This window comes from Clarias gariepinus, chromosome 13, assembly GCF_024256425.1.
Source record: "Clarias gariepinus isolate MV-2021 ecotype Netherlands chromosome 13, CGAR_prim_01v2, whole genome shotgun sequence".
Taxonomy (NCBI): Eukaryota; Metazoa; Chordata; class Actinopteri; order Siluriformes; family Clariidae; genus Clarias; species Clarias gariepinus.
In genome coordinates, this window is record NC_071112.1 from 20,325,391 (window position 1) to 20,352,252 (window position 26,862).

Consider the following 26,862-nt stretch of genomic DNA (forward strand, 5'->3'; position numbering starts at 1 on the left):
ACCTTTGGTGACGTTCCCTACATGAAGGCGGTTAAGAAGATGCCAAGTGTAGTCAAAGCTTAGTCGTTGTATTTAACATATAAACTAGTTGAATATTTTTAAACAAATTTTTTCATCGCTGTCTAATGCTATATGTGTTATTCCACATGTATTATCTCAATACCTCCTATTAAGCTTCATCTCCACCAAGCTACAACCCTAGGCCCTTGAGCACGGCCCTTAGCCCTGTTTGTTCCAGGGGTCTTATATTATGACCCCACATTCTATTTTTGCCTATAAGTAGCATATTCCAATTTATATTCTACTTTTTAAAGTTCACCTGCGTGTTTTCATTAAACACTCATAAGCGTCCATCTGTGACTTCATGTTTAAGTACACATGCACTGTTTAACACATCAATCATCAACATGGAGCAGATTTCAGGAACGGAATGAGACAAATATTTGTTTACCCTCATAAATCCGGCAATAAATCCAAAAACTACAGTAGCTACACCTCTAATAAGAAGCCCATTTCTGCTGTTGGGTAGTAATTAGGAAGGGTAAAACAATTGGAGCTGTAATGAACCTGCCTGGAAAAGGATGCAAGCACACACACACACACCCCCTCTCCCCCCCGCACAATTAGTAGAAGGCTGGAGATTTAGTCTCACAGTTGGAGATTTACAGAAGCATTTTGGGTTCACCAAGTCTTCAGATTCCCAATTAGACACCACCTCCATACTAAAAAACAATTTTGAAGGCGTGCCAGAAGAAAGCCTTTTCATTCTACCCACAAAAGTAAGCACCTGGAGTTTACTAGGGACTGCTGGAACTTTTGCTGGAACAGGGTTCTTTGGTCAGACGAGACAAAAATAAAGCATCTTGGCAACAAATTCCATCAGACTGCCGTTGCTGGCCCTTGAGCAAGGCCCTTAACCCTGTCTGTTCCAAGGGCATGGTGTCATGGCTGACTTTGCACTCTGACCCCAGCGCTCAAGCTGGGAAGCGCAAAGAAAGAATTTTACTGTGCAATAATGTGTATGTGACAAATAAAGGCTTATCTTACTTAGCAAACACTTAAGATGGGTTTGGCATGAAAGAAAGATCCTCTTTGTAAAGAATGGTAAAGGATTTGTGATTAGCTTAGTGCTGCTTAGTTTTTTTTTTCTTTTAAAGACTTTGGGACTATTGTTAGGTTACATGGCGTCATTAACTCCATGAAGTAGCAGAAGTCTTAGATGAAAAGCTTCAAAATAATTCAAAACAAATATCCAAATCCACCCAAAATGATTATGCAATCAAGTTTGTTACATCTCCGTTCCAGTATTCTGACCCATACAGAATCTACAGGGGAGTGGTCTCAGCTACCTGTTCTGTATTTCCCAGCTCATCACGCGTTATAGGAAAAAAAGCACAGTACTGTTATTTTCTTGCAAAATAACCAGCTTGTTATTGAGAGCAGTCTCGCAGCGTTAATTATAGAGATACAAATGTTTGTGGTTTTCATATAAATTTTATTTTTAATGATTGTGTTAATTTTTTGGAAATAATTCACTTCAGTCAATTGCTTACTTATTCATTTATTTCCTTAAACCTGTTACTCTTGGGTGGAGCATGGGACACTGAACGTTCTTCTACCTTATCATGCTCAATACCAATCCCTCCAGATCTTACCATTTGTACCCTTCACTTTCCATCTCAGCTGTGACACTCCTTCTCCAGGTGTTTCAGGAAGCTCTAAGTTGTTTCCCAGGTCTTAGAGCCATAGAGTATTAAAGTCATTATGCTGGAGTTGAAAAGACATAGCTTTGTCTTGAGCCCTGCAGATGGTCCCTATCTAGTCGAATTCAGGTCTTGATTTGTGTATACTTATCTACAGTATATACACGTTTCTAAACCTTCTGAAACTTTCTACTTCACTTCCTAGTAATATGATACAGGTTCCCTCCTGAAGGGCTTGGGGCTTTTCATCAACAAAATTTAGGTCATACAATTGCAAGAACAAGACCTACTGCATACTGTTTTGGCGGCTTTCAGTAGCTTGTCTCAATATCTACTGTCGTTGAACATTAAGAGGAACAGCAATGCTGAAAGTAGGGAGCATTGCCTTACCCCTGTTTTGATGTTAAAGATGTTTGTGAGCTGGTCCTCATCTATAGTTCTGCTATGAACTCATATGTGGGTATTTCTGATGATTTTAACTCTTTAAATTGCTCTAGAATATTTTGCAAAATTGCAGTTTGGTTGGTATATTATATCCAATACAACTCGGATGTCTCTAAGCTTTGCGTCTACTGCTATCTTGAGTCTTTGTGAGGTTACACTGGTACAGATAGTAGCATTCCCCTGTAGTTGTCACAAATCCTTAGGTCCCTTCTTTGTAGCTTTACCAGATGTCCTTCTTTCCATTCCCCAGGCACTTCTTCTACTTCCCAAAGATCTTACCATACAGGGTATACAGCATTTGTCTAGATGATTCAATATCCTCTAAGTTTTTCTGCAGGTGTGTTGTCTGAGCTTGGTTCCTTGTTGTTGTTTAGGAGCTTGACCTTTTTGATCTCTTCTTTAGAGGATCACAGGCAGTGAGCTTCTTCAAGGTTCTTGGGTAGGATGCATGTCTCTGAATTTAACGGAGGGAGGTTGATCCCCCTAAATGAACTTATTTGCTCTTCTTATGTATTCAGTGTCCTTCCCTCTTTACCTTTTACTGTGGTTTTTGATATTTTTGAGTCAGGAGTTGTGATTGTATATCAAATTAAAGGTTAGGACTTGTATATTTTAAGTGTGACAAAACTCACCAAATGTTATGTAACTTTTGACATCTTTGCCAAAAGTGCCAATAAATCTGGAGCTTACTATATATAGTGAGCAAACAACAGAGGAATAGAAACAAATGAGCAAATCCTTTTTCTTCTTCTTTTCAAACTTGCCTCAGCCAATTTTCATCTGTGTTGATTGAAACCTGAGATGATGTTGGTTGCTGGCAGCAGAAAGGCATACAACTATTAAAAAAAGATTCACGCGAGTGACTAATCTATAGAGAAAGAGAGAGCGAGAAACAGAGAAACACAGAAAGAGAGAGAGAGAGAGAGGTTGCAGAATGTGCACAGCTGTTGGGGATTTTCTGCGAGCAGCTTAAGTCACGGCTTGGCTCGTGTCCTCTGTTGTTGACCTAATGAGTCCGGTTCGACAAACTCAGTGAACTCTACACCATGCTGTTTTCCGTGCACCTCAACCACAACAGAAACGTCATGGCTTCAAAGGGGCCACAAATGGCTTTCTGTTTAGGGGATCTGGGGGATTGTTTCCATATTTTTTTTACTTTCCTTCGTCTCAAAAGGGAGTTGCTCACTCTTAATCAAGAAAACTAAAAATATTTGCTTCGGCATCTGGGATTACTGTAGTGTAAACAGACGTAGCGATTATCGTCATGGAGCCGCCTTATTCTCAGGAGGTGCTGTCAAATCTAGTCTGTCTCTGCTGAATGCGTTTCACCTCTGTTTCTTCTCTGGTCCTGTCCCACGTGCTGCAGGCAGAGAAGAAGGCCAAACTGGTGTCCATAATGAACTCGATGGAGGAGCACGAAGAGGTGGAGGCCAAGCCTCAGACGGCTTGTGGCACCATCAACAGCCCACTGACCACTGCACCACCACCACCACCGCCACCACCATCAACAACGATACAGCAACAGCAGCAACTAACCCAAGCTCTTCCCAAAGCTCAACCACAACCACAAATACAGCCTCCAGCCCAGCAACAGCCTCCAGCCCAGCAGCAACAGCAACAGCCTACAGACCCAGCTTCTCCTACAGTGGCCACCACACCAGAGCCAGTGCCTATAGGGGACGGAGATAAGACCTCACCGAAGTCCACCGACACAGAGGCTGAATATGAGGTAGTAGCACAAGTGTACATTTGTCACTATCATTGTAATTGAAGGATGATTGTGGATTAAAGCATCTGATCTTGGGACAGAATTTAATAGATATTGATCAGAACCTGCCAGCACTTCTGACTGAATGTCTGTTGAGATATGGCTTTCCCTCATATTTCTTCCTGAGAGCTGTTATCTTATGATATCTATAAAATAGTGGCCCTACAGTAAGGATGAATGGCTTAGCAATTAGAAGAGATCGTATAAGCCACAGTTTAATACAGAATTCCTTTTGGGTCATGTTCTGTGTGGTATGTACAGGATGGCAGAGGTTTTGGCATTGGCGAGCTGGTGTGGGGGAAACTGCGTGGTTTTTCTTGGTGGCCCGGACGCATCGTCTCATGGTGGATGACCGGCCGAAGCCGAGCTGCCGAGGGAACCAGATGGGTCATGTGGTTTGGTGATGGCAAATTCTCTGTGGTATGTGTATCAAAAACATTTATAACGTTTAAAAACTTCATCTGAAATAACTTAGTCCAGATCCAGAGCCAGATTCCAGGAAAGCTGGGCATGCTACTTATTTAAATATCTTCCTAAACAAATATTTTAATTATTAAAAATATTTTTCAATGAGTGGTGCATCACTGCCTAAAGGTAATGTTATATTCATACTGTATATTCCTTGTTTTCAGGTCTGTGTTGAGAAATTGTTGCCTTTGAGTAACTTCTGCAGTGCTTTTCACCAGCCAACTTACAACAAACAACCAATGTACAAGAAAGCCATCTATGAGGTTTTACAGGTACAACTTTAAACGCTCACGCGTGCATTGTAAATGAGATTGCATTTAGTGTTATGCAGAAACGTGAAAAGCACACATGTCGGCTGAAATCGTATTTTTAGGTAGCCAGCAGTAGAGCAGGAAAAGTGTTCCTCGCCTGTCCTGAGAGTGACGACACCGACACCTGTAAGTCGGTGGACATGCAGAACAAGCAGATGATTGACTGGGCCATGACAGGATTCCAGCCCACTGGCCCCAAGGGCCTGGAGCCTCCAGAAGGTAAATGCTACTACCATGGTCTTTTGAAAGGGATTCAGTGTGTAGTTAAAAGACATTCCTGTACAAGTGAAGACACATACCTGACATGAAGTCTAATCCTCAGAATCGGTTGTATATTTGTTTTTCAGCCTCGTACATGCATGTTGTTGATCAAAACAGCTTTCTTTGAGACACTTGATGCTGCATACCTCATGTGTCTTATGGTGTTTGTGAATTTTTTATGAATTGTATGGAGAACTGATTTAGTCTTTTTGTTTTTTATTACAGTATATTTAAATGCCGACACTAGCGTTCTGCAGCCAATCGCTCTGGGTTTAAAACCATTAGGCTAAATCATATTCTGACTTTCTGTTATTCAGATTATGATTCTTCAATTTGATTAAAAATTTTCTAATATGTTGACTCGACCTCTTACAGAGGAGCGCAATCCATATAAGGAAGTGTACCCGGAAATGTGGGTGGAGCCTGAAGCCGCAGCCTATGCACCCCCGCCTGCCAAAAGGCCTCGTAAAAGCACAGGCACAGAGAAGCCCAAGGTGAAAGACATCGTCGACGAGAGAACCCGAGGTGAACCATCACTCTCACTTAGTCACACAGGGTTCATTGAGTTCACACACACACACGCACACACCCAACCTCTCACATCAGCACATGCCTCTAATCAGGATTATCAGCCTTAACTGCTGAGCTATCCAAGGTAAACATTAGGCTGTAAATGTAACACAGAGAATCAGATAGTCCTAATTACTAGTGTTCTTCTCTGCCTTTTTTTCTCCTTTCAGAGAGACTTGTGTACGAAGTGCGGCAGAAATGCAGAAATATTGAAGGTATTTATGTAGTGTTTGCTGACAAGCTTCCCATGAACACTAAAGGATGATTTATAGTTCTGTGTGCACATCAGGACATTTTGCTTTATATTCTAGAAAAGGTGAAGAATTCATGCTCATGCACGTAACGTAAGTGTGTCCTCTAGGTGGCGCTGTTGTCTGAGCCACAGCTAAATTTACTGTATATTGGGACAATTATATCTGGTGGGATTTATTATAAAGCCGATGAACTCTGACAGTTCTGAAGTTTATTTTTAACTCATCTGTATTCAGCAGTATAAGTATACTCGTACTGAAGCACAACAATTGAAACACCGTTTTAAGTTCACCTTCACTGTGTGTTAACTGGGAGTCTGTTAGAAGAATGAGCAATTTAAACAGAATATTATAGCTGACTAAAAATGGCTCACAGACATTAACAAAAACACATTAGCAAAATATCATGATTGTAGTCTTTTGTAAACAAATCCATTATACAGTAATGTCATCATATCTCCATTAGTCCAACAAACATGAAACACTAGGGAAAAACCCTGCTCATGTTTTTTTATAATCCCTGTTCGGAGTTTTTAATCATTGAGAAGAAGCCTTTATAAAAGCCACCAGTACGAGAAAGGCTGTAAGGTTTTTAACAGACCACATTACAGAAAACAAGAATCACAGCATGAACTTCTCCTTAGAAGAATCCCTGGATCAGGGGACATTTCAGTGAATAGTATTTTATTGTAATTGCTTCAGACAGAGTGTTTCTCTGGTTTAAACCGGATTATTATGAATTGGACTTTTTCTCCCAACGTACAGTAACTGACACCTCCTCACCAACCTATCAGCGTTCACCTGATGCACAAAAGGATGTAAAACATGTTATATGGTTAGCTTGTGGGAAAGCTTTCACACTAGCATGTCTCTGCATGCAAAATGATCCCCTCTCTGTATCAATATGAATTAACTGCAGATTTAAGTATATTTAGTATTTATATTAAAGTATAAATTGGCCGTAAGACACTGAAACCAAACAGGACCTTACTTTCTTTTTACTTTCTCACAGACATCTGCATCTCCTGTGGAACCCTGAATGTTTCTCTTGAGCACCCACTTTTCAGTGGAGGAATGTGCCAAAGCTGTAAGGTAAAATCTTGCTTCCTGTTATCAGCATGTAGATTGTCACTGTACAATAAGTCTGTGTTGCACTGAGAACATTCTTCTGTTTTTCATTTCATCTTTTAACATTTCTTTCCTAATGCAATACAGTGGTACCTTGGCATACAGATTTAATCCGTTTAAGGAGGCGAGTTCTTAAGCTGAATTTTCTTATAGCAAAACGCATTTTTCCGTAGGTAATCATGTACAGTAAATGCAGATAAAAATTACCAATATCACCAATTCCCAACACTATAATTATATTTTTAGCATATAAAAACAATCAAAACATTTAGAAAAGACATGTAAATGTGGTAAAATATAAAATAATTAGACATTAAACCACACTTAACCTTAATTTATGATTCCTTTTGGCCCTGGCTGCTTTAATAACTAAACTGAAAGTGGTTTCGTTTTTTTCTTGCTGCGCTCCATGATAACATTCTTGAGAACCATGGTGCTTTATTAAACCTTACACAAAATCTTCAAACATTCCACAAAAGAAATATGTAAACTTGCTTTGCTTGGCTTTTGATCACCTACCGAATTACATGCAACCGGAAGCATGTGCGTATGAAAGTGTATGACTGACTGTGAAAGGAAGCACATGGTCAGCATCAATACTAATATAGTCTGTAGGCTCAGGAAGCCTTCTTTACATCACCTCCACCAGCCTGTACTGCACACTCAGGCAAATTTTTCTTGCAAAATTTTAGTACGTAAGATGAAATTTTACAAGGCTGAGGTGTTCGTATGCCGAGATACCACTGTATCAAAATAATTAATTGGAAATATGAGATGCTGGTCCATGTTGAGATGATTGCATCACACAATTCCTGTAGATTTTTCAGGTTCATTTTTATGCTGCTACTGTCCTCCTGTTCAGCCCCATCCCATTGGTGTTCCGTTGGGTTCAGGCCCAGTAAAGAACACAGAACTTATTGTCCTATTAATGAAACCAGTTTGAAACAACTTTTGCTTTATAACTTGGTGAATAATCATACAAAGTAGCTGTTGACTGTGACTATGAAGGGATGCACATGGTCAGCATCGATACTCAAATAGGCGGTAGCATTCACGTAATAATTGGTTGGCTTAAAGTGTGCCAAGAAAACATTCTTTACACCACCTCCGCCAGCCTGGGCCGCTGACACAAGGCAGGTCGGGTCCATGGGTTCATGCTGTTGATGCCAAATTCTGACCCTACCATCTGTATCCCTCATTGGAATTTGAGATTTATCAGACCAGGCTTTATTTTTCCAGGGTTGTGGTGAGCCTATGCACACTGCATCCTCAGGTTTTCTGTTCTTGGCTGACAGAAGTGGAATCTGACGTGGTCTTTAGCTGTTGTAGCCCATCTACCTCAAGTCTCGACGTTCTGAGATGAATTTGTGTTCACCATAATTGTACAGAGTGGTTATCTGAGGTACTGCAGCCTTTCTGGTAGCTCGAACCAGTCTGTCCATTCTCAGTTTGCCCCTCTCATGAACAAGGCACTTCTGTTTGCAGAATGGATGCTCACTGGATGAGTTTTCTTTCTTGCACCATTCTAAGTAAACTTCAGAGACTGCTGTGTGTAAAAATCCCAGGAGAACAGCAGTCAGAGAAAGACTCAAACCAGACCATCTGGCACCAAAAATCATGCCATGTTCAAAATCACTGAGATCACATTTTCCCCCATGCTGATGGATAATGTGAAAAAAAGCTACTGGCCCATATCTGCATGATTTTATGCATTGCACAGCTGCCACGCGATTGGCTGATTAGATAAATGCACAAATGATTAGGTGTACTGGTGTTCCCAACAAAGTGCTCAGTGAATGTATATTACTATATAACATATCAATAAAATACATCAACTGTGATATTATAGTCCTATTTTAGTTTTGTGTATTAGCTAGACTGTTCACAGACAAACACCCCACAGTTTTTGCATTAACCTCTGTATTACAGAACTGCTTTTTGGAGTGTGCGTACCAGTACGACGACGATGGATACCAGTCCTACTGCACAATCTGCTGTGGAGGGAGGGAGGTGCTCATGTGTGGGAACAATAACTGCTGCAGGTACAGCTGCCACAGACTGTTCAGTTTATGTTAATGCACTTATCTTAACGGTCTTTTACCCAGTTGAAACAAATACAAGGATGCATCGAAACCTTTATTTCAGACCGAGTATGAGTGCATGACATTTGAGACTCGTCAGTACTGATTCTGATACCGATACTGAAATGACTAATCTACAGTGGCTTCATGTAACAATTTATTTTCCATCTTTTACACATCGTGGTTATGTACTAGCAATGAATTATTTTTGTTTAAGCTTTACATTTAATGTGTTATTGATTTAAAACAGTATCTGTAGCCCATAGGAACTTTCTTCTGGAAAGTTCTTTAATCAGCTTGGTTCTTGACATTAATTTATGAATCTAATGAACATCTTGGTGCAGTCATGTGACAGTCTGTGAATTTGTGTACCCCATGACATAATTTCCAAAAACAGTAGTGTTACTGAAGTTTCAACCAATTAAACGATTGTAATGATTTAATAGCATCTCATAATTTATATTAAATCTGTTCTAGTACAAGTTGATACAAAGCGTCTTTTAAAATGTGTTCCATGTGATCTGTTTGGTCTGTGTTATACCCTCCATAATTGGCCTAAAAGGAGAAATGGGTCTGGGCTCCTATGCGTTAATAGAAAGCACCTTGATTAGTAGGCAGTGTAGACCCTGGTGATTGATGGGGATGTACTGTATCTCGATGCTCACTGAACTAAAGCGCTGTCATACTGTATGTGACAGTTTCATTGCATGTTTACTGGATGTTCAGTAAACTCCGAACTATTTATGACCATGAATTCGTTGACCCCCCTCTGCATGCTCTCATGCGTATATCAGCCTTGTGCTATGGATTAAGGTGATACCACTGAGCTACGGGCAGGGGTAGCTCAGTGGTTAAGGCATTGGACTACGGTTCGGAAGATCCCCGGTTCAAACCCCCCAACCACCAAGATCCCCGGTTCAAACCCCACAACCACCAAGTTGCCACTGTTGGGCCCTTGAGCAAGGCCCTTAACCCTCAACTGCTCAGATGTATAATGAGATAAAAATGTAAGTCGCTCTGGATAAGAGCGTCTGCCAAGTGCTTAAATGTAAATGTGATAAGGAAACACTTCTTTTGGTTTATCCTACTTGTTGGTTTGGTTACTCGCATTGTGAGTGGATGATATAGTAAAGTAAATGAACTCATGATATTTTTTGTCTGCTTTTGCTTTAATTAGCAACATTAATGATTAAATACATCCAGATCTTACAAAGTCATATTTGTATGTTCTCGTCTTCCTTCACCAAAAAACATAATAAAAAATAATCATTTTCAGCTGCATGAAAGCATCAACGTCAACATGTAATCATCATAAAAAAAATTGGAGAAATACGCTATACTAGTGTTAATTACAGCAAATTCTCACCGGTGTGCATTATAAGTGAGTGAGGGTGAGAAACACACAGGTTCTGAGACAAATTAATTTTTAAAATGGGGAAATACATGTAAATATTTACAGTGATGGTAAAATATTTGGATTGAGTTGTATCGTATACAAATGATAACTTTATACACTATATTTAAATTTAAATGCAACATGAGGGGCCATGTAACAAAGAGAATGTATAAAGGTGGTGAGGAAACTTTGGCCATGTAGAAACAAATTTGTTTAAAAAAACTAAAATAAACTAAAGTTTTTAATTTCTTTGATAAATAAAAGTCACTGGATAAAAAACTGGAGCATACTGTATCTGGTCAACATCAAACCTTTTATTGTATTTAATTACAGCAAAACACTTCAAATAGTTTATTTTGGATTTTATGTACTGTATATATTTTTCATTTTTACCATTACAATGTTTTGTCTACAATGTTCGCAGCCACTAGAGGCAGTCAGTGTGGTATTACGTATTAATGTATCAGCGAGTTGTACCTATACGCAATGTTAGTATTGATATCAATGCAATACAGATTAATTAATATTAAATGATGTTAAAGATAAGCTACTGATTACTGTTGTATATTCTGACTAGAGCTGCAACAACTAATCGATAAAATCGATAATTATCGATAATGAAATTCGTTGTCAACGAATGCCGTTATCGATTAGTTGGGCTGCTCACGTCACTGAGGCGCGCGACCACAAGATGCACAAATATACACAGATACACAGGCGCTCGCGCAATGGAGGTTACAGAAGCGTCTGCAGGAAAAAGCGCGCGCCCCGAGTCCTCCAGGGTATGGGAGTGATTTACATTAAACGCCTCTAAGAAGACGGTAACCTACACGTAACCTGCAAGACCGAGCTTTCATGGCATGTCATGCACGAATACTTTAAAAAAAAAAAACATGTTGGTGTTACGGCTGGCGAAACGTCAGCAGGGTCAGTAAAAACTGTATCCCTTCATCGTGTAAAAGTTTAAGTGCTTTTGTTTAAACTGTTTGCTAACTTCGGGACAGTCGCGCTAGATCTGTTCACGTGCTACTCGCTAGCGTCACATTGCGCAATCACCTCATGAGCAATAGTGATTAGTTAAATGGCGCTACTTTAGATTAGCTTAAATTACACGGTGCGAATAACAGTAGAATATTACATTTAGTGATTGTTGTGGTTTTCAGCAAATGCAAATAACAGTACATTTGTGACTATTAGCATTTCTACAGTTTTTTTTATAGTCCACTACAAAGCTAACTTGTAATTAACTGGTTTTACTTATGCATACATAATTTTATTATACAAAATTACATTATTTTAGCTGTTTATATCTTATCAACTGAATACATCAGTGTATTTTTTAAACTATATATATTTATACTGTATATATTATATACTACATTTCATTTAAGGTTTAAAATGTCAAAATTAAAGATTATTAAACTCTATATGTGGCTTTTTCATTTTTAAAAGTTAATTTTTATACATAAATAATACCCTGATTTATATATATATATATATATATATATATATATATATACACACACATATATATATACACACACACATATCTATATATATATATATATATATATAGTTATAAGCGAAATATCAAATTAAAGAAGTGGTTAGGTTTTATCCGATTAATCGATTAATCGAAAACATAATCTCCCAACTAATCGATTATCAAAATAATCGTTAGTTGCAGCCCTAATTCTGACATAGTCTAGACAGTGCTGTCTAGAATGCCGTCAGAATTTATTGACCTATCAGACTATGTTTTTTGCAGGTGTTTCTGCGTGGAGTGTGTGGATCTGCTAGTTGGACCGGGTGCAGCACAAGCTGCTATAAAGGAGGACCCTTGGAATTGCTATATGTGCGGTCAGAAGCCTCAGTACGGCCTGCTGGAACGCAGAGCTGATTGGCCCAGTCGCCTACAACACTTCTTTGCCAATAACCATGACCAAGATTTTGTAAGTGCAACCCACCTAAATTACAAGTTATTAAGAAAAATTAGGCATAATTGGTAATGAACAGAAACTGTGGAATATATGTTCTTAAATGTTACAAATGTTCTCGTAAATTGCTCGCCCTATCATCCGGAGATCTCGAGTTCGATTCCCTGGTGATGCTGTAAACTCTTGCAGCCAGAGGTCTAGAGAGAGCTGATTGAACGAGCTCTCTCAGAGGGGAGGGATGAGAGGTCTTTCGTGCTTCTACATTAATCACGGCTTTACAGCCAATCAGGGGTGTCTGTGAGCTCACACAAGCAGATGAAACGGATAGCGCTGTCCTCCGAGTGTGTTATGCCGCCCCAAACGGTGCATGAGCGAGCAGTTTGAAAAGCTGTGGTCAGCTGGCGACAGGGGTAGCTCAGTGATTAAGGCATTGGACTTATGTATAATGTATAATGTATTCATGTATAATGAGATAAAAAAAAAAAATTAAGTCGCTCTGGATAAGGACATCTGCCAAATGTTTAGATGTAGTTGTAGCTGGCATCATGTGGTTCGGAGGAAACATGATAGTCTTCGGCCCTCCTGACTGTTTGGTAGTAGTAGCCTTAATGTGGTAGCCCCCTAGTGATGGGGGGGGGGGGGGGGGGGGAATGGACAGGGGTAAATTAGGGAGAAAATCTGGAAAATAAAATAAAAAAAAAGTTACAACTGTTCTTAAGGCAAAAATTTCGCAATGCGGGGTTGTTCATACCACCAAATTTTACTGTCATAAAACATGGACTATTAAGTACCACCCTCCTGAGAGCTCCCAGCTATAGATAGCTGTAGCAACTTTTGAACTCTGTCTGCGTCATGTACACTCATGTGTCATGGATGCAACACGAGCTCAAAGAAAGCTGTGTCAGTTAATACAACGTGAAAGCACAAACAGTCCATTACAATGCCAGAAAAATCTATTTTATTAAAATTAGCATGTAATGACTGATGTGGGTGAATGAAGATTTCTTTATGCACCGTTTTCATGGTCCACCTGTGCCCCTGTGGTGTAGGGGAGACGGTTTAAGGACTTTGGAGTTTGTTTATATTATCTCAGGTTTATGGTGAGAGAAATACTTTGACCAGTTTACCATTATGGGCCCCAGCTACTGGAGTGATTTAATGTGAAAAACAGATTTTATTACTTTATGTAAGTACAAACAGATGCTGGGCAATGCTTTCCATTTTATTCTTACAGTAAATTAAAAGGGAAATGTTAAATGAACGTAGATCAGAACCTGCTATGTGATAAGATAAGTGACGTGCTTTGAGGTGGGTGATGAACTAGAAAACTATTTACAGAGTATTTTCTTAGTAAGTGAACTTGTATTTTTAAATCAATGTAATACAGATTAGTTGATATTAGAGTTAAAAATGAGATACTGTGACTACTGTTGTGGAAGACAGTATATTCTGGCTTAGTCTAGACGGTGCTGTCAGAATTAATCGACTTTCCTACATTTTAAAATGCCTATATTATTTATATATGAGTACAGTGGAAAACAGAGACTCTACAGCATGGGCAATTACTCTTTACCTTTTATTAACAGATGAAACAACAGGCAACAGAAAGACCCAAAAAAATATTCACAGTGGCATGCATAAGTATTTACACCACAGAATATTTTTGTCTAAAGTATGTGGACTCTTGCCCATGACACTCATATGTCCTTGTTGAGCATCTTATTCTAAAAGTATGACATCATTAAGGAGTTGACCCTGCCTTTGCCCTTATATTTATTATTACACGAAATTTGCGCTTGTTTAGCCACAAGGGCATTAGTGAGGACATACACTGATGTCTGGCAAGGAGTTTTGGAGCATGGTGTTCAGGTGTTCACTAGGGACAAAGTCAGGGGTCAGTTCTGGCTACTTGTTCTTTTACTTAAACCTTGCCACACCATGTCTTCATGGACCTTGCTTTGTGCAATGCGGCGTTCTCTAGATGCATGTTTGGACCTCTTAACTTCAATAAATAGAAATTGTTACAGCATAGAAATAATTTCTAGACAAACGTGTGCCTCAAAGTTTGTGGCAAAATAAAAGCCCACATATATAATTATTAGGTCCACACTTTCATATCTTTTTCTAGGGTATGTATAATTGTACACCAAATAATCCATAATATTGAAGTTTGTGGGAAAGCAATATGGTTTGCAAAAAATATTTACAAATACTGAATGTGAAATTTGTGAGTGCAAAGTGTTTACCTGCACTGGTGTGAAAGAAACAGGGAAAGGGTGAGGTTTTCATTTTGCTTTTGGAAACAAGCCTAATGCTCTATTTCACCCTCTAGTGGACAAACAGGTTTTTTTCTTAACTCTTTCAATTGAATGGAAAAGGATTCTAGCTTACATCACGGCTTATATATTCATTTCATGGACCAGATTAGTGCCTTAATCTTTCCATGGCCTGCCTGTATATTTGACACCCTTGCTCTACAGCTTTGTTTTTTCAGAAGTATGTGATAAAATTCCACAAAGGCATAAAACAGAACGATGTCAAAGTTAATGCGACATTTAGCTGAGCTTTACTGGCACAGCCAACGAAGAATGATGAAAAACAGCCCACGGAAGGCCACCACATGGAATAAAACATCAGTGGAATTGAGTAAATGTTTGGAGTCAGAATGAAAGAGATGTGAGACTTACACAGAGACATATTTTAAATAAATGGTAGAGTCTGGGATGAGACTCATGTATGCAGATCTGCAGCAGTATTGAGAAATGGCCGATACAAATCATAACCGATAAGTCATCATTTAATAATTTAAAGTGAAATACAGATTAAATAGATATTATTATTAATGTTACTATTATTATTATTATTATTACTGTTTTTTGCTAATTGTTTAATTCTCATATTATTAAATAATATATCAAATGGGTTTCAAATCATATGGGATTTAGTTACCATATGGCTTTTAATAGATCTTACTCTCTTAATTGGTTTCAAACAATTCCCATCAACCGTTTAGGTCTAGGGACGGGGGAAGGCGATGACGTGCGTGCTCAGAGATAAACACATCTTTTGAACTGCTGCTCATGTTAGGTGGTGTTAACACAGGTAGAGGAAAGCTGCCTGCTCTCTGTCCCCTTCTGCTTTTCTCTGATGCCGCTAATAGGCAAGCGTCACTGTTATAGATAGGGGAGAGAGAATGCCACCATTATAACCATTAGAGATGGGAGGAAAAAAATCGATTAAGTGACACAACATCCTGTGTGGTAGGAGCAAATTATTTGCTAAGTTTGCTTGGAATTGTAACAAAATCTGAAAAAAGTACATTGAATCAAAATATTTATAAAATCGAGATTCTAACAGAATTGCAATACAAATCGAATCGGCACCTAGGTTTCGTGTTAATATTGTATCGGGAGATCCCTGGTGATTCCCATCCAAATGACCAGTTTAACTCTCTTGGGCTTCTGGCCATAAACGGCTGTGGCATCATTAAGAGAAAAACTTGGAATCTTCCCACAATTATTCCATTCTTCACTCTTTTATTGCCTATTTAACCCCTCAACCTTTTGAAAATATAAATATTCTGGAACTGCCTTAACTGAGCAGTCTTTTTCCCCTTCTTACTCCCTCTCCTACCCATTCTCTCTCTCTTTCTCTCTCTTTCTTTCTGTCTTCTCCTTTTCACTCATATACTTTTTCTCTTAGGAACCTCCAAAGCTCTACCCTCCTGTTTTGGCAGAGAAGAGGAAGGCTATTCGTGTGTTGTCACTCTTTGACGGAATCGCAACAGGTGAAAGGAGAATCCACACCCTCTATTTTTTGTGTTCACAGCAGAAAGTTTTTTACATTACAGACCTTTTCCCCCATATACTGTAGTAGCTATACATTGCTGTGTAATGACTAAAACATTATCGACAGGACTGCATCCTAATAACACTGTTATACACTCTAAAAGTATAAAGGGTATTCATCTATAGAGATCTAAGTATGTATGGACATACTGTTCAGTTTTATTACATTACACCAGTAAGAATCACTTGTGTCTATATATTTATTTAAAAAATATTATTTACATTTCCAAATTGCGTAACAGTGATATATAATATACTTCTGTAATAGAAATTGTATACTATAAAAAAAAAATGCACTTGTGTACGGCTAAGGCATCTGGATGGTTTTAGGAAACAGGGCAGTTTACTCAGTTTATGTTTATGTGTGTGTGTGTGTGTGTGTGTGTAGGGCTGCTGGTGCTAAAGGAGCTTGGCATTCAAGTGGAGCGCTACGTAGCCTCAGAGATATGTGAGGACTCCATCACTGTCGGTATCGTACGGCACCACGGGCGCATCATGTATGTTGGCGACGTGAGGAACGTCACACGCAAACATGTGAGTTACCCTGATAGAAATTTGCACCTGAAAGAACTGAGGTCTAAAAAATTCATAATGCCTGAAGATATTTTTAACTCTTAATTAGACTCCTGTTCATTGTTATAGATACAAGAGTGGGGACCTTTTGATCTTGTCATTGGAGGAAGCCCCTGTAATGACCTCTCTATAGTTAATCCAGCACGGAAAGGTCTCTACGGTAAAATCGTATTGCATGCAAAATCCAGACTTTTTCAGTAAACAGTTTTTGTGTATTTTAAATCATTTACGGTTAATGTTAGTTTTTATTTTGTTTTGGATGACTTGCATGTAAAAGCACAAATTTGTACAGCAGTTTATAGGAAACTCTTGCCTTAATTCTTTTGTACCTCATTTTCTTATTGCCACACACACACACACTCTAGAGGGCACGGGCCGGCTGTTCTTCGAGTTTTACCGGCTTTTACACGAAGCTCGTCCTAAAGAAGGAGACAACAGGCCTTTCTTCTGGCTTTTTGAGAACGTAGTGGCCATGGGGGTCAGTGACAAGAGGGACATCTCTCGCTTTTTAGAGGTGTGTTTGCTTATACTTACAACACAGACTTACTCATACGGTCACACATGAAGTTTTAAGGTTATAAGGACTGGATTTATATGAAGAGTTCTGTGATGTTCAAGCTGGATCACGTGTATCCCAGCAGTAAGCAATAAACCGTTTATTTGCTGCCACCAAGTGGCAGACTTATGGACCTATTGTGTCTGTTTAAGCCCCAAAATAATCCTAATTGTTCTTATTATTCTGTTCTCAAGATAAAATACAATGTGTTAACCACATTTATGGAAGTTATATAATGCAAAAAACAAAAGAACAATAGATCCATCAGAAAGAAAAGAGTTCTTTTATGTTTTTTTTTTTCTCATACAGCCTTTCTTTATACTTCATGCTTATGAGTCATTCTTTATTTAAAGGAATTATAGAAATCAGTATTCATTTTTGATAAATAAACTAGATTATATATGAGTTAAGTTTATAAGTCGTCAAGCTTAATTTGTAATGACTTGTTAAATATGGTAATAAAAATAAATATTTTGTTCGTATAAAACGTATAAAGTACTACACATTTGAACATTTCGAGGTTGTCTGTTTAACTGATTTGAAATTATCATTATTATAAATTTTATGGACAATCTGTGTCAAACAATCTGCCATCATCAAGGGCAAACTTTTTTCTTATTTTTTGCGTAAATCCACATTAAATCTTTTTTATGTTATTCACCAACACAACAACTTTTTTTGCACTAACATTTAAAAGATCTCTGACAAAAGACCCAAGCATGTCACAGTTGACAGACAAAGTAATAGAGTTAACAGGACACATTAGAAAATTAGATTCCGATTTCACAAATTCAATTGTCAGGCAAGTAAGCTCAAAAGTTCATCTGAATAGATTAACGATATTACGACAATTTATGGAAATCAAAACATAGCAAACTTGAAGAATTTTAAATCATATTGTCCGCTGTGTCTCTCTAGTCCAGATGTGTCTCATTGGTGTCTCAGTAGTGCATTCGCCTAGTTATGTGGATGTATGTTAGATTATACTAGTTGAGCATCAGTAAAATATAAAATCTAAACACCATAGTAAAAATTGCAATTTTACTTTTTATTTGGTTATCTCTGTTCCTCGTATCAGTGCAACCCAGTGATGATTGATGCGAAGGAAGTGTCTGCTGCCCATCGTGCTCGCTACTTCTGGGGAAACCTTCCTGGCATGAACAGGTTGGTCTAAGAATGGTGAGGGAAGAAACAGCGCTCATGCCAAAACCTTCCCTCAGTTCATCTCACCAATCTCCACAAATTCTCCTTACAATAAAGTAGAGCAGCTGTTCCTCTGTACTTTATGTCTCTTTCCAATTCTCATTTAATCTACAGTATTTTTCCTCAACGTAGACCTCTGACTGCCATGAACACTGACAAACTGGACCTGCAAGACTGTCTTGAACATGGCAGGACTGCAAAGGTAGGACTGCACCTTAAATATCCTGAATGGGCAAATACCAAGTTTAGACATTTTTAACATAACTGTGGAAAAGAATTAATATTAGGTCTTATTTTTCAGTTTGATAAAGTGAGGACCATCACCACTCGGTCGAATTCCATTAAGCAGGGCAAAGATCAGCACTTCCCTGTTTACATGAATGAAAAAGAGGACATCCTGTGGTGCACTGAGATGGAAAGGTATGAAACGATTTCTCAGTCAAAAGCATGACTTTGAAATCATGGATTTGAAAAATAGATGGACAAATGTGCAGAGTGGTCAATTGTCCTTCCTACAGGAATATAAATGTGGCCATACATTTTTTCCCTACAATGAGCGCAATGACAAACCCATAATCTTGGAGTTCTCTTCAAAATAATAAACACAAAGGTCTTATTATAAAACAGCCTGGGTCTAATGTGTTAAATTTGTCCAATTTTAAAAATTGTTTAATGGAGAGTTGTACATTATGTAGAACTATACAGATTTTTTGGAGTATTGGGAGACATCTCTCAGCTCAAGGGTTTGAGCCTGTACTCAGTTTCTTTTCTATGTAAAGGTTCTTTTGGGTTCTCTAATTTCGGCTCAACACATGCACGCTCATTCACACACTACGGGCAATTTGGGAACGCCAATTAGCCTAATTTACATGTCTTTGAACTGTGGGAGAAAACCGGAGTACCTGGTGGAAACCCACCAAGCAAGAAGAACATGCAAACTCCATGAGACAGGAATCGAGCCTGGGAATCCTCGAATCGAACCCGGACCCTGGAGGTGCAAGGCGACAGCAATAAATGTAGTTTTGATTTAAATATTGTCTGTCTGTATATGTAAGGAATAACATGACACACAACATGGTTACATGAAAATAACCCATGTTGGGGCGGGATGTGATGCTTCATGATGCGAAGTGGAGTGACATTATCAACCAAAGTAGAATATTTTTATATCAATGCATGGCCTAGTGTGCATAATTACGTTAATACAACATTGATTTGCCAGCAGTAACAGTGTTGAATGACATGTTCTACCTTTTAAAAAGACAATTTAGCACCTCACCATGAGACAAGTTTGTTCTAGTTAACACTTACTGTTCTAGCAAAGATAAAAATGCCTTGCATGGTTTTTGTTCCTTCAACAGCATTTCTTTTTCTCTTGCTCCCACTCTTTCTCTCTTAGACCTCAGCTTGCCGTTTAAGCAAGACTCCTAAACTCCTCTTTCCTGAAGACTTCATGCTAGGAAACTATGCAAAGCACCAAGACCATTGCAAAACACTTGACATTTTTGTGATAGATGTTAAATAAATGTCTGCTTAATTATTAAAAATCATCACTAATTGCATTACTAATGTTGAAGTAGAATCAACTTAAATGTCACTTTCTTGCATTGGCACAAATTCTAGACCTAAATCTTACTGTTTAACCCAACAATTGGACAATATATATTTCGGACAATACCAAAACCAAAACTCTCAGTGTACTGTAGATTGGTGTTGTAAACTAAAAACAACAGCAGCATATGTAGGGCAGTGAAGGCTCAATGATTAAGGCTCTGGGTTCCTAATCAAAAGGTTGGGAGTTCAAGCCCTGACATATAGTTGTCATTAAGTCCCTTAACCCTGTCTGCCCTAGGGATGCTGTATCATGGCTGACCCTGCTTCCTAAAAGATTTGAAAAATGTGTTTCAGTGTGCTGTAATAAGTTTCTATAACATACTTTATAATAGTTTCAAGTGGTAACTACCCATGATTTATTTATTTAATTACATTTGTACTGATTATATGTTCAACAAATTTGTATGGTTAAAAACTAAACAAATTTCCTCAAGCATTTGGGTAAATTTAGATTGTTACGGTTTACACTGTATGAAAGAATGGCTTCTTTATTATAAAAAATAACATATTACGACAAGTGCACAAGTATCATATAAACCTGCTGCTTTGTTACAGCTGGAAATATGGTCTGAGCCATTATATAGCATATTGTACACCTTCTGACCAATCAAATTTGAGCTTTTAATTGAGCTGCGGTTTAAATATTGATTTTGACATGTCTGATGACGGTCATCATCCAGTCTATTAATTGACTCCCAGGAACATACAAGTGTCCGTGCTTGTGGATTTTTTAAGTTCATAATGCATAGGATGTCATTTTCTGTGAAGAACTAATAACTTTTATGTGGAAATACAGGAATCTGCATGATTAAATATATATAAAATCTTTCAACATGTTGAAAATCATGTTAGATTAACGCTAAGCAAAGTTCAACATAGTTCCATAGAGCTTGATACACTATGGCACTGCTGTATAAATTGAGAACTAAAGCCTCATTCCATTCATTCTCCATCTTTGAATTTTATCCCTCAGGATATTTGGCTTTCCCGTCCACTACACAGACGTGTCCAACATGAGTCGATTGGCGAGACAGAGGCTTCTAGGTCGCTCGTGGAGTGTCCCGGTCATCCGCCACCTGTTTGCACCACTCAAAGAGTATTTCGCCTGTGTGTGAAAGTCAGCGCAGCGAGTCGAGAATCCCAAACTGGTGTATGAAATAACAAGAGCCTTGTATATTATTTACAACATAAACATCAAAGTAGGTATTTCATCGTATTTCATTGACTCTTTTTTTTAAATTCTATTTAATTGTTTTTTTGTTTGTTTGTTTTTGGTAATTCATTTTACTTTTTAGCAGTGTTAACCAGAATTTGAATTGATTTATGTGTGCAAGCTATACTTGAGATGGGGCCTCCTATCAAGGCATTGAGAGACAAATAATGGAAAAAAAGTAGATCATTCATTTCACCGTCATAAGTTATGAAAAGTCTGAGTTAGGGACTTTTCAGCAATCGGGCTAGGTTGGGCTACAGGTTGAACGGGCTGCTTGAACGCTCGCCTTTCCTTTCCTCTGAGCAACTGAGCCTTTGGCGAGAGCAAAAAACAACAACAACAACAACAACAAAAAATTCACAGACGAAAAATGGTGTCTTTCTCTTCCATGTCAGGGGAGCTCTGTCTTAACCAATCCAAAACACCACATCACAAATACCTCTTTGTTCACAGTTTCTATACACAATGGTAATTAAAGGTACTACTGTAATAGGTGACAATATGGTGCTTCAAGGTGGTGAAAAACATTGCAACTCATGTGGTGCTACTACTTCAGACTAGATGTGGTCACCTTTAGACCATTAGCCAGGTTTAAAAAGAAAAAAAAAAAAAAAGCCAGGTCTGCCACATCTCATTTGATATCTTTTACAGCCTTTTTTTACAATAATGTACTGGTGCTCTGTGTAAAACCTCAGCCTCGCAGTCACTGAGGTCAGTTTCTTGCATCCATGCACACACAAAACCTGCTGCCCTGCCACATGGGCCGTGATGTTTTTTTTCTCCTCTATACCTTGAGATAGAAGGCTGTGTCAAGCTACTTTTTTTTCCTAGTTTCACACAAGCCGGAATCATTACTGTACAACTCATAGCATGCGTGGCGGTCGCAGGGAGGGCGGTGTTGGGTTTGCTCCTGGCCTGCTGAACCCCTCTCTATAGTGCCTCTCGCAGGCTATCCTCAGTCAGGTGCAACACTTTTAACAATGGTGCGGCTTCACAATGTTCTTCTACCTTTTTATAGCTAATTGTTTTGTGCTGTGTTACCAACAATACCAAGCACTTTTGTATATGTATACTTCTTTTTTTTTTCAGTTTAAATTTTTTGGAATATTTCTCCTTGACTCTTGTGAATTTTGTTTTTTTTTAATTGTTTGTTATGGTCTATGATGTGAAATGCTCTTAGCATTATATATATGAGGTAGTTCTTTTTATTTTCTGTACAGTAGGGCTGTGCCAATAGATGTGAAAGAATGGGTTAGTAGGATAGGGGAGAAATTCACCTGTCACTCTGGTGAATTGGCTACATGAAAAAAGCCACCCTTTCCCACGTCCTCATCTGCTACAGTGATATTTCGTCATAATTCACGTTAGGAAAGTTACTGTCTGCTCTCAGTGTAGTGCGTATATGAGCCGTACAGTAAGTATGTTCTCTAGATATCCCATCAGGTCATTTCTTTTCTACAGCTTAACTGATGCTTCTCTCGTGTTGTCGATAGTGATGTTTAGTTTCTCCCTTTAATCGAATGCTTCATCCTGGCAAGGGTCGCAGCGACTCCGGAGTCTATTCCGGGAAACCTGCAGTGGCCAGTTTATATTAGTCAAAATTAAGACAGTGTATACAGGCTTGAATATAACTGACCTGTCAGTGCTGAACTTATATTCTCATAGCCCTATATTATAATTGAGTTTTGGGAGTCTGTGAATTTGTTTAGAATTCTAGAAAAAGTCTGTGTGCATTTAAATTATTCTGCTTAGTACAGATTTGCGAATTGGCCAACTGTCATAAATTAGACTACAGAAACCAAAAATTAGATTTTTTTATTTTTTTTTATTTAAGGCATTGTACTGCATACAGGCCTTATTTTATTTTATTATTTTTTTTCATTAGTTAATTACTCCTTAGTTCAGTACTCCTTGTGTATTCTCTAAATGATATCGATGCCCATATTTTTTGTACATTTTGTACATAGAATATGTTTGTTGCTGTGTTCGTTTTTAAAATTACCTATGAGATGTACAAATATAATTCTGTGCTAATATATATAATTGACTCAGAAAGTCTCACATTGCAAAGAGAGGGGTAATTAACATAACTGCAACTTAAAAAAATTGACATAAGCTATGGAGCAGTGGGGTGGGAGGAGGACCGTTGGTGTTTCATATTTGTATGTCAGGCATTGGATAAAGAAAGCAAAAGAATGATTTTAACAGTAGATGGACACTTCCGTCTTTACTGCACAGCCCTACATACAAATCAAGTCTCTTTAATTTGCATTTAATTCTTTTTTAAATACTAAACGGGGGATTGTAGGTGTTTCCTAAGGTGCTAAACATTTTATCAAATTTAAAAATTATGTATTATTTGGACAAACTTGTCTTGACAATGACTGTTTTTATGTTTCTTTTAGTATTGGAAAAGCACTATTATTTTACTCTCTCATATAAATATATTAACAAAGGCATTTTAACTTTGTACTTGAAAAAAATGATGAAAAGATTCTTATATTGTTTTAGAATAGATCTTGCTGTAGTTGGTGCTTATCTGTGGGAAAAAATCATGTACTCATATTGGGAAGTAAGAAAAGAATTGTAATCAATCGATCTTGCTGTTAACATGTACTTGCTTATTATCCAGGCAACATTGTTTTTTTTTTTTTCAAGTCCTACATTCCGTGGCATATATCCAGCCCTCCAACTTTTTATTTTATTTTATTTTTTATTAAATCATTGTTTATTTTATATTTTTGGCTTTGGTGGCCTATTTGTTTGCTGTTGTAACAGTTTCCTGTATACCCTTATTATATATACAGTATATACATACTTTATATATATATATATATATATATATATATATATATATATATATATATATATATATATATACTCAGTGTCCTCCAGAGTTATTGGCACCCTTCATAAGTATGAGCAAAAATCTCAAAATAAGTATTACAACATCATTTCAGATTTTTTCCACTCAAACAATAGGATTATTTATATTTGTTCTTACAAAAATCTTATTGGAACTATTTTTAAATAATAGAATTTCATATTTTTAAAAACGTGCCAAAATTATTGACAGCCCCAGGAAATGTTTTAATAAATGAAAACAAATTATTAAAAAATGGATCTGTGTTGTTGACTTTAACATGACTTGGTTTTCTGATAGATGCAAAAAAGACAGATGTTAGTTAACCCAGAGAAAACAGATATGAATATATAAACATACATAATAAGTATAAAAAAAAAACCTACTATTAAACACAGCTGGGGCTAGAACATAAAAATGCCTGAAATATATTCCATAATTCAGACCTGTAAGCATTTCTAGCTTACAACCAGGCAAAGGATGGTGAAACAGTCAAAAGGTCAAGCTCAAATTTATTTTTATTTTTTTTAGATGTGAAAATGTATCATTGGGATCGTTGATGTTTTGGGGCATATTATGATCCATGGTTTAGAGGAAGATTGACAACATCATGAATTAGAATAGTTATTAAGATACTTTGGTATAAATCCTGGTACTTCTGCCAGGATATTTGGCCTTGTTCATAGATTGATTACCAACATGGTGAGTCAAACAACTACACTGCAAAATCAGTGTATTGCAAAGACGATCTCAGACGCTGAACCTCAAAGTGTTTGCATGGAAGAGTGTCCCAGATCCCTACCGGTGTCTCCATCCTTGTTAGACATTTAGGAAACAGTTACAGTGCTGCAATTTTGTCCAGGGCAGGTGTCACAAAATATTCATGCAAATTAACATTTTGTAGAAAATGTAAAAAATGCACTACTTTTTTGTAGGTTTAAGCTCAAAATATTGCACAATATTTTTTATAAATTAAGGTTTGCTCATTTTCATGAATCATGCCAATGATTCTGGAGAGCACTGTATTTTTTTTTCCTCAGTGACACTGTTAATTAGTGTGACCTCTTTTGTGTCATAACTGTTTTCAAGCCTTTTCTCATTTTGAGATCAGCTCATACAGCAGATGTAGCAGTCATTCTCCACCTCTACTCCCTCTCTCTTCTGTTTTGTGCCCAGAACTAAGAAAAAAGGCTCCTTATGTACTTGTGCTGGAGAACACTTGAATAAATATATTGTTTTTTGTGCAAAACGCAGCTGTTTTTTTTTTTTTTACTTTTCCCTTGAGTAAAAGCAACACTTCTAACAGCAAATCCCTTTTTCTTGAAACAGTCATTTTAATTCATAAATGCGTCTATGTACAGCCTGCACAGAAGACGCTGGAGCACAACCAGTTTCCATAATTCTATATTCTTGTAATGGCAGACGTGCCAACATTCTTAAACAAAACAGTTTAAGTCTTTAAGTGGTTGCCTTTTCAAAACCTCAGACCTTCCAAGAGCTTATATTTGGAGAACTGGTTTGAAGGAAACTCAAATTTGCTCGAATTTTCCATGTACCTCGAATGTTGCAGAGACATGTTAGGTGCCAACTTTAACCTAGTATTTGACTAGAGCTGTAAGAACAAGTCGTCTAACTTATTTTAATATATATTATGACAAAGGAACAAAATAAGTTTATTTAAGACCACAAACCAGCATGGTTAAGACATTTGTGATGATTCAGCATTTAGTTTAGTAGCCACACAATGTGTTAGTTATTTAGTATGTTAGACTATTACTGCAAAGGCAAAGAGGGGAAAACCTGGACATTGTCTGGTCTTGAATACTTTAATATTGTCAGCTCTAGAATTACTGGCACCTTTCAAGAGAATAGGTAAAAAAGCTTGTACTGTATATTAAATGCTGAATTTAACTTTTTTATTTTTTAAAAATGGGAAAAAAAACATATTTGCTTTTAATAATCATACTTTCAGTAACAGCAATTCTTCTCAAAAGCATTTTTGGAAAAAAAATTCATATCCCTAAAAATTATTAAATAAATACCAGGGTAAGTTTTTTTTTTAAATAGTTTCAGTGACAACAAACTTCTCATGTGATATTGTGTTTTATAAATGTTATACATTATTCATATATACTGCACATTTTTTTTTTCTCCTGAATAAAGAATTTTGACTGGTTAGAAGCTGTTGATTAAATATCAGCAGCTCTGAAAGTAGTTCTGGCTCAAGTCAAATCACAAGTTTATGATAATGTGTTGATTTCAATGTTAATAAGTAGAAACTAAATACTACGGAATGTAAGACAAATAGTAAACAGATTAAAAACATGTAGTTATGTAATTACAAGTACAATTAAATACAGTTAGTATAGTAATATGGTGAATCTTTTTGTAAAAATGTTTTCTTAAAATTAAAGGGGTCTTGAGGATAGTGCTTTATATCAGTAAGTAATGAGGGGTTTTTAAATCAAATCAGGACCTTTGTTTGTGCAGAATGACAAAACAGTTATGAGAGGGTAAACTACCTGTATTTCTCTATATAAACCCCTGCTACCCTAATAAAAAAGTATTTCACTCCCAGCTGATTTTCTGTAAAGTATAAATATTGTTACTGAATGGTTGTGTGTACAGTTTCCACAGAAAGATACGTCTCTTCCACATGTTGGTTATAAGGTAC

At 37.4% G+C, this 26,862-nt stretch overlaps 1 protein-coding gene across 5 annotated transcripts in view; it reads left to right on the forward strand.

Annotated features, from left to right (window-relative positions):
* dnmt3ab (DNA (cytosine-5-)-methyltransferase 3 alpha b) overlaps positions 1–25,437 on the forward strand; it is a 60,697-nt gene extending 35,260 nt beyond the window's left edge. For 2 of the 5 annotated variants that reach the window (XM_053509351.1, XM_053509353.1), the window contains 17 exons: positions 3,514–3,876; positions 4,177–4,335; positions 4,548–4,655; positions 4,757–4,913; positions 5,331–5,480; positions 5,696–5,740; positions 6,789–6,868; positions 8,834–8,946; positions 12,150–12,333; positions 16,021–16,105; positions 16,555–16,700; positions 16,809–16,899; positions 17,105–17,253; positions 18,374–18,459; positions 18,631–18,700; positions 18,800–18,918; positions 21,086–25,437. In XM_053509351.1, coding sequence (XP_053365326.1) covers positions 3,514–3,876; positions 4,177–4,335; positions 4,548–4,655; positions 4,757–4,913; positions 5,331–5,480; positions 5,696–5,740; positions 6,789–6,868; positions 8,834–8,946; positions 12,150–12,333; positions 16,021–16,105; positions 16,555–16,700; positions 16,809–16,899; positions 17,105–17,253; positions 18,374–18,459; positions 18,631–18,700; positions 18,800–18,918; positions 21,086–21,227 — 2,247 coding nt within the window. In that variant the 3' untranslated portion in view covers positions 21,228–25,437. Of the gene's footprint in view, positions 1–3,513; positions 3,877–4,176; positions 4,336–4,547; positions 4,656–4,756; positions 4,914–5,330; positions 5,481–5,695; positions 5,741–6,788; positions 6,869–8,833; positions 8,947–12,149; positions 12,334–16,020; positions 16,106–16,554; positions 16,701–16,808; positions 16,900–17,104; positions 17,254–18,373; positions 18,460–18,612; positions 18,701–18,799; positions 18,919–21,085 lie in introns of all 5 variants that reach the window. The other 3 variants (XM_053509349.1, XM_053509350.1, XM_053509352.1) reach the window with 3 other exon arrangements.
* The last annotated feature ends 1,425 nt before the right edge of the window (positions 25,438–26,862 follow it).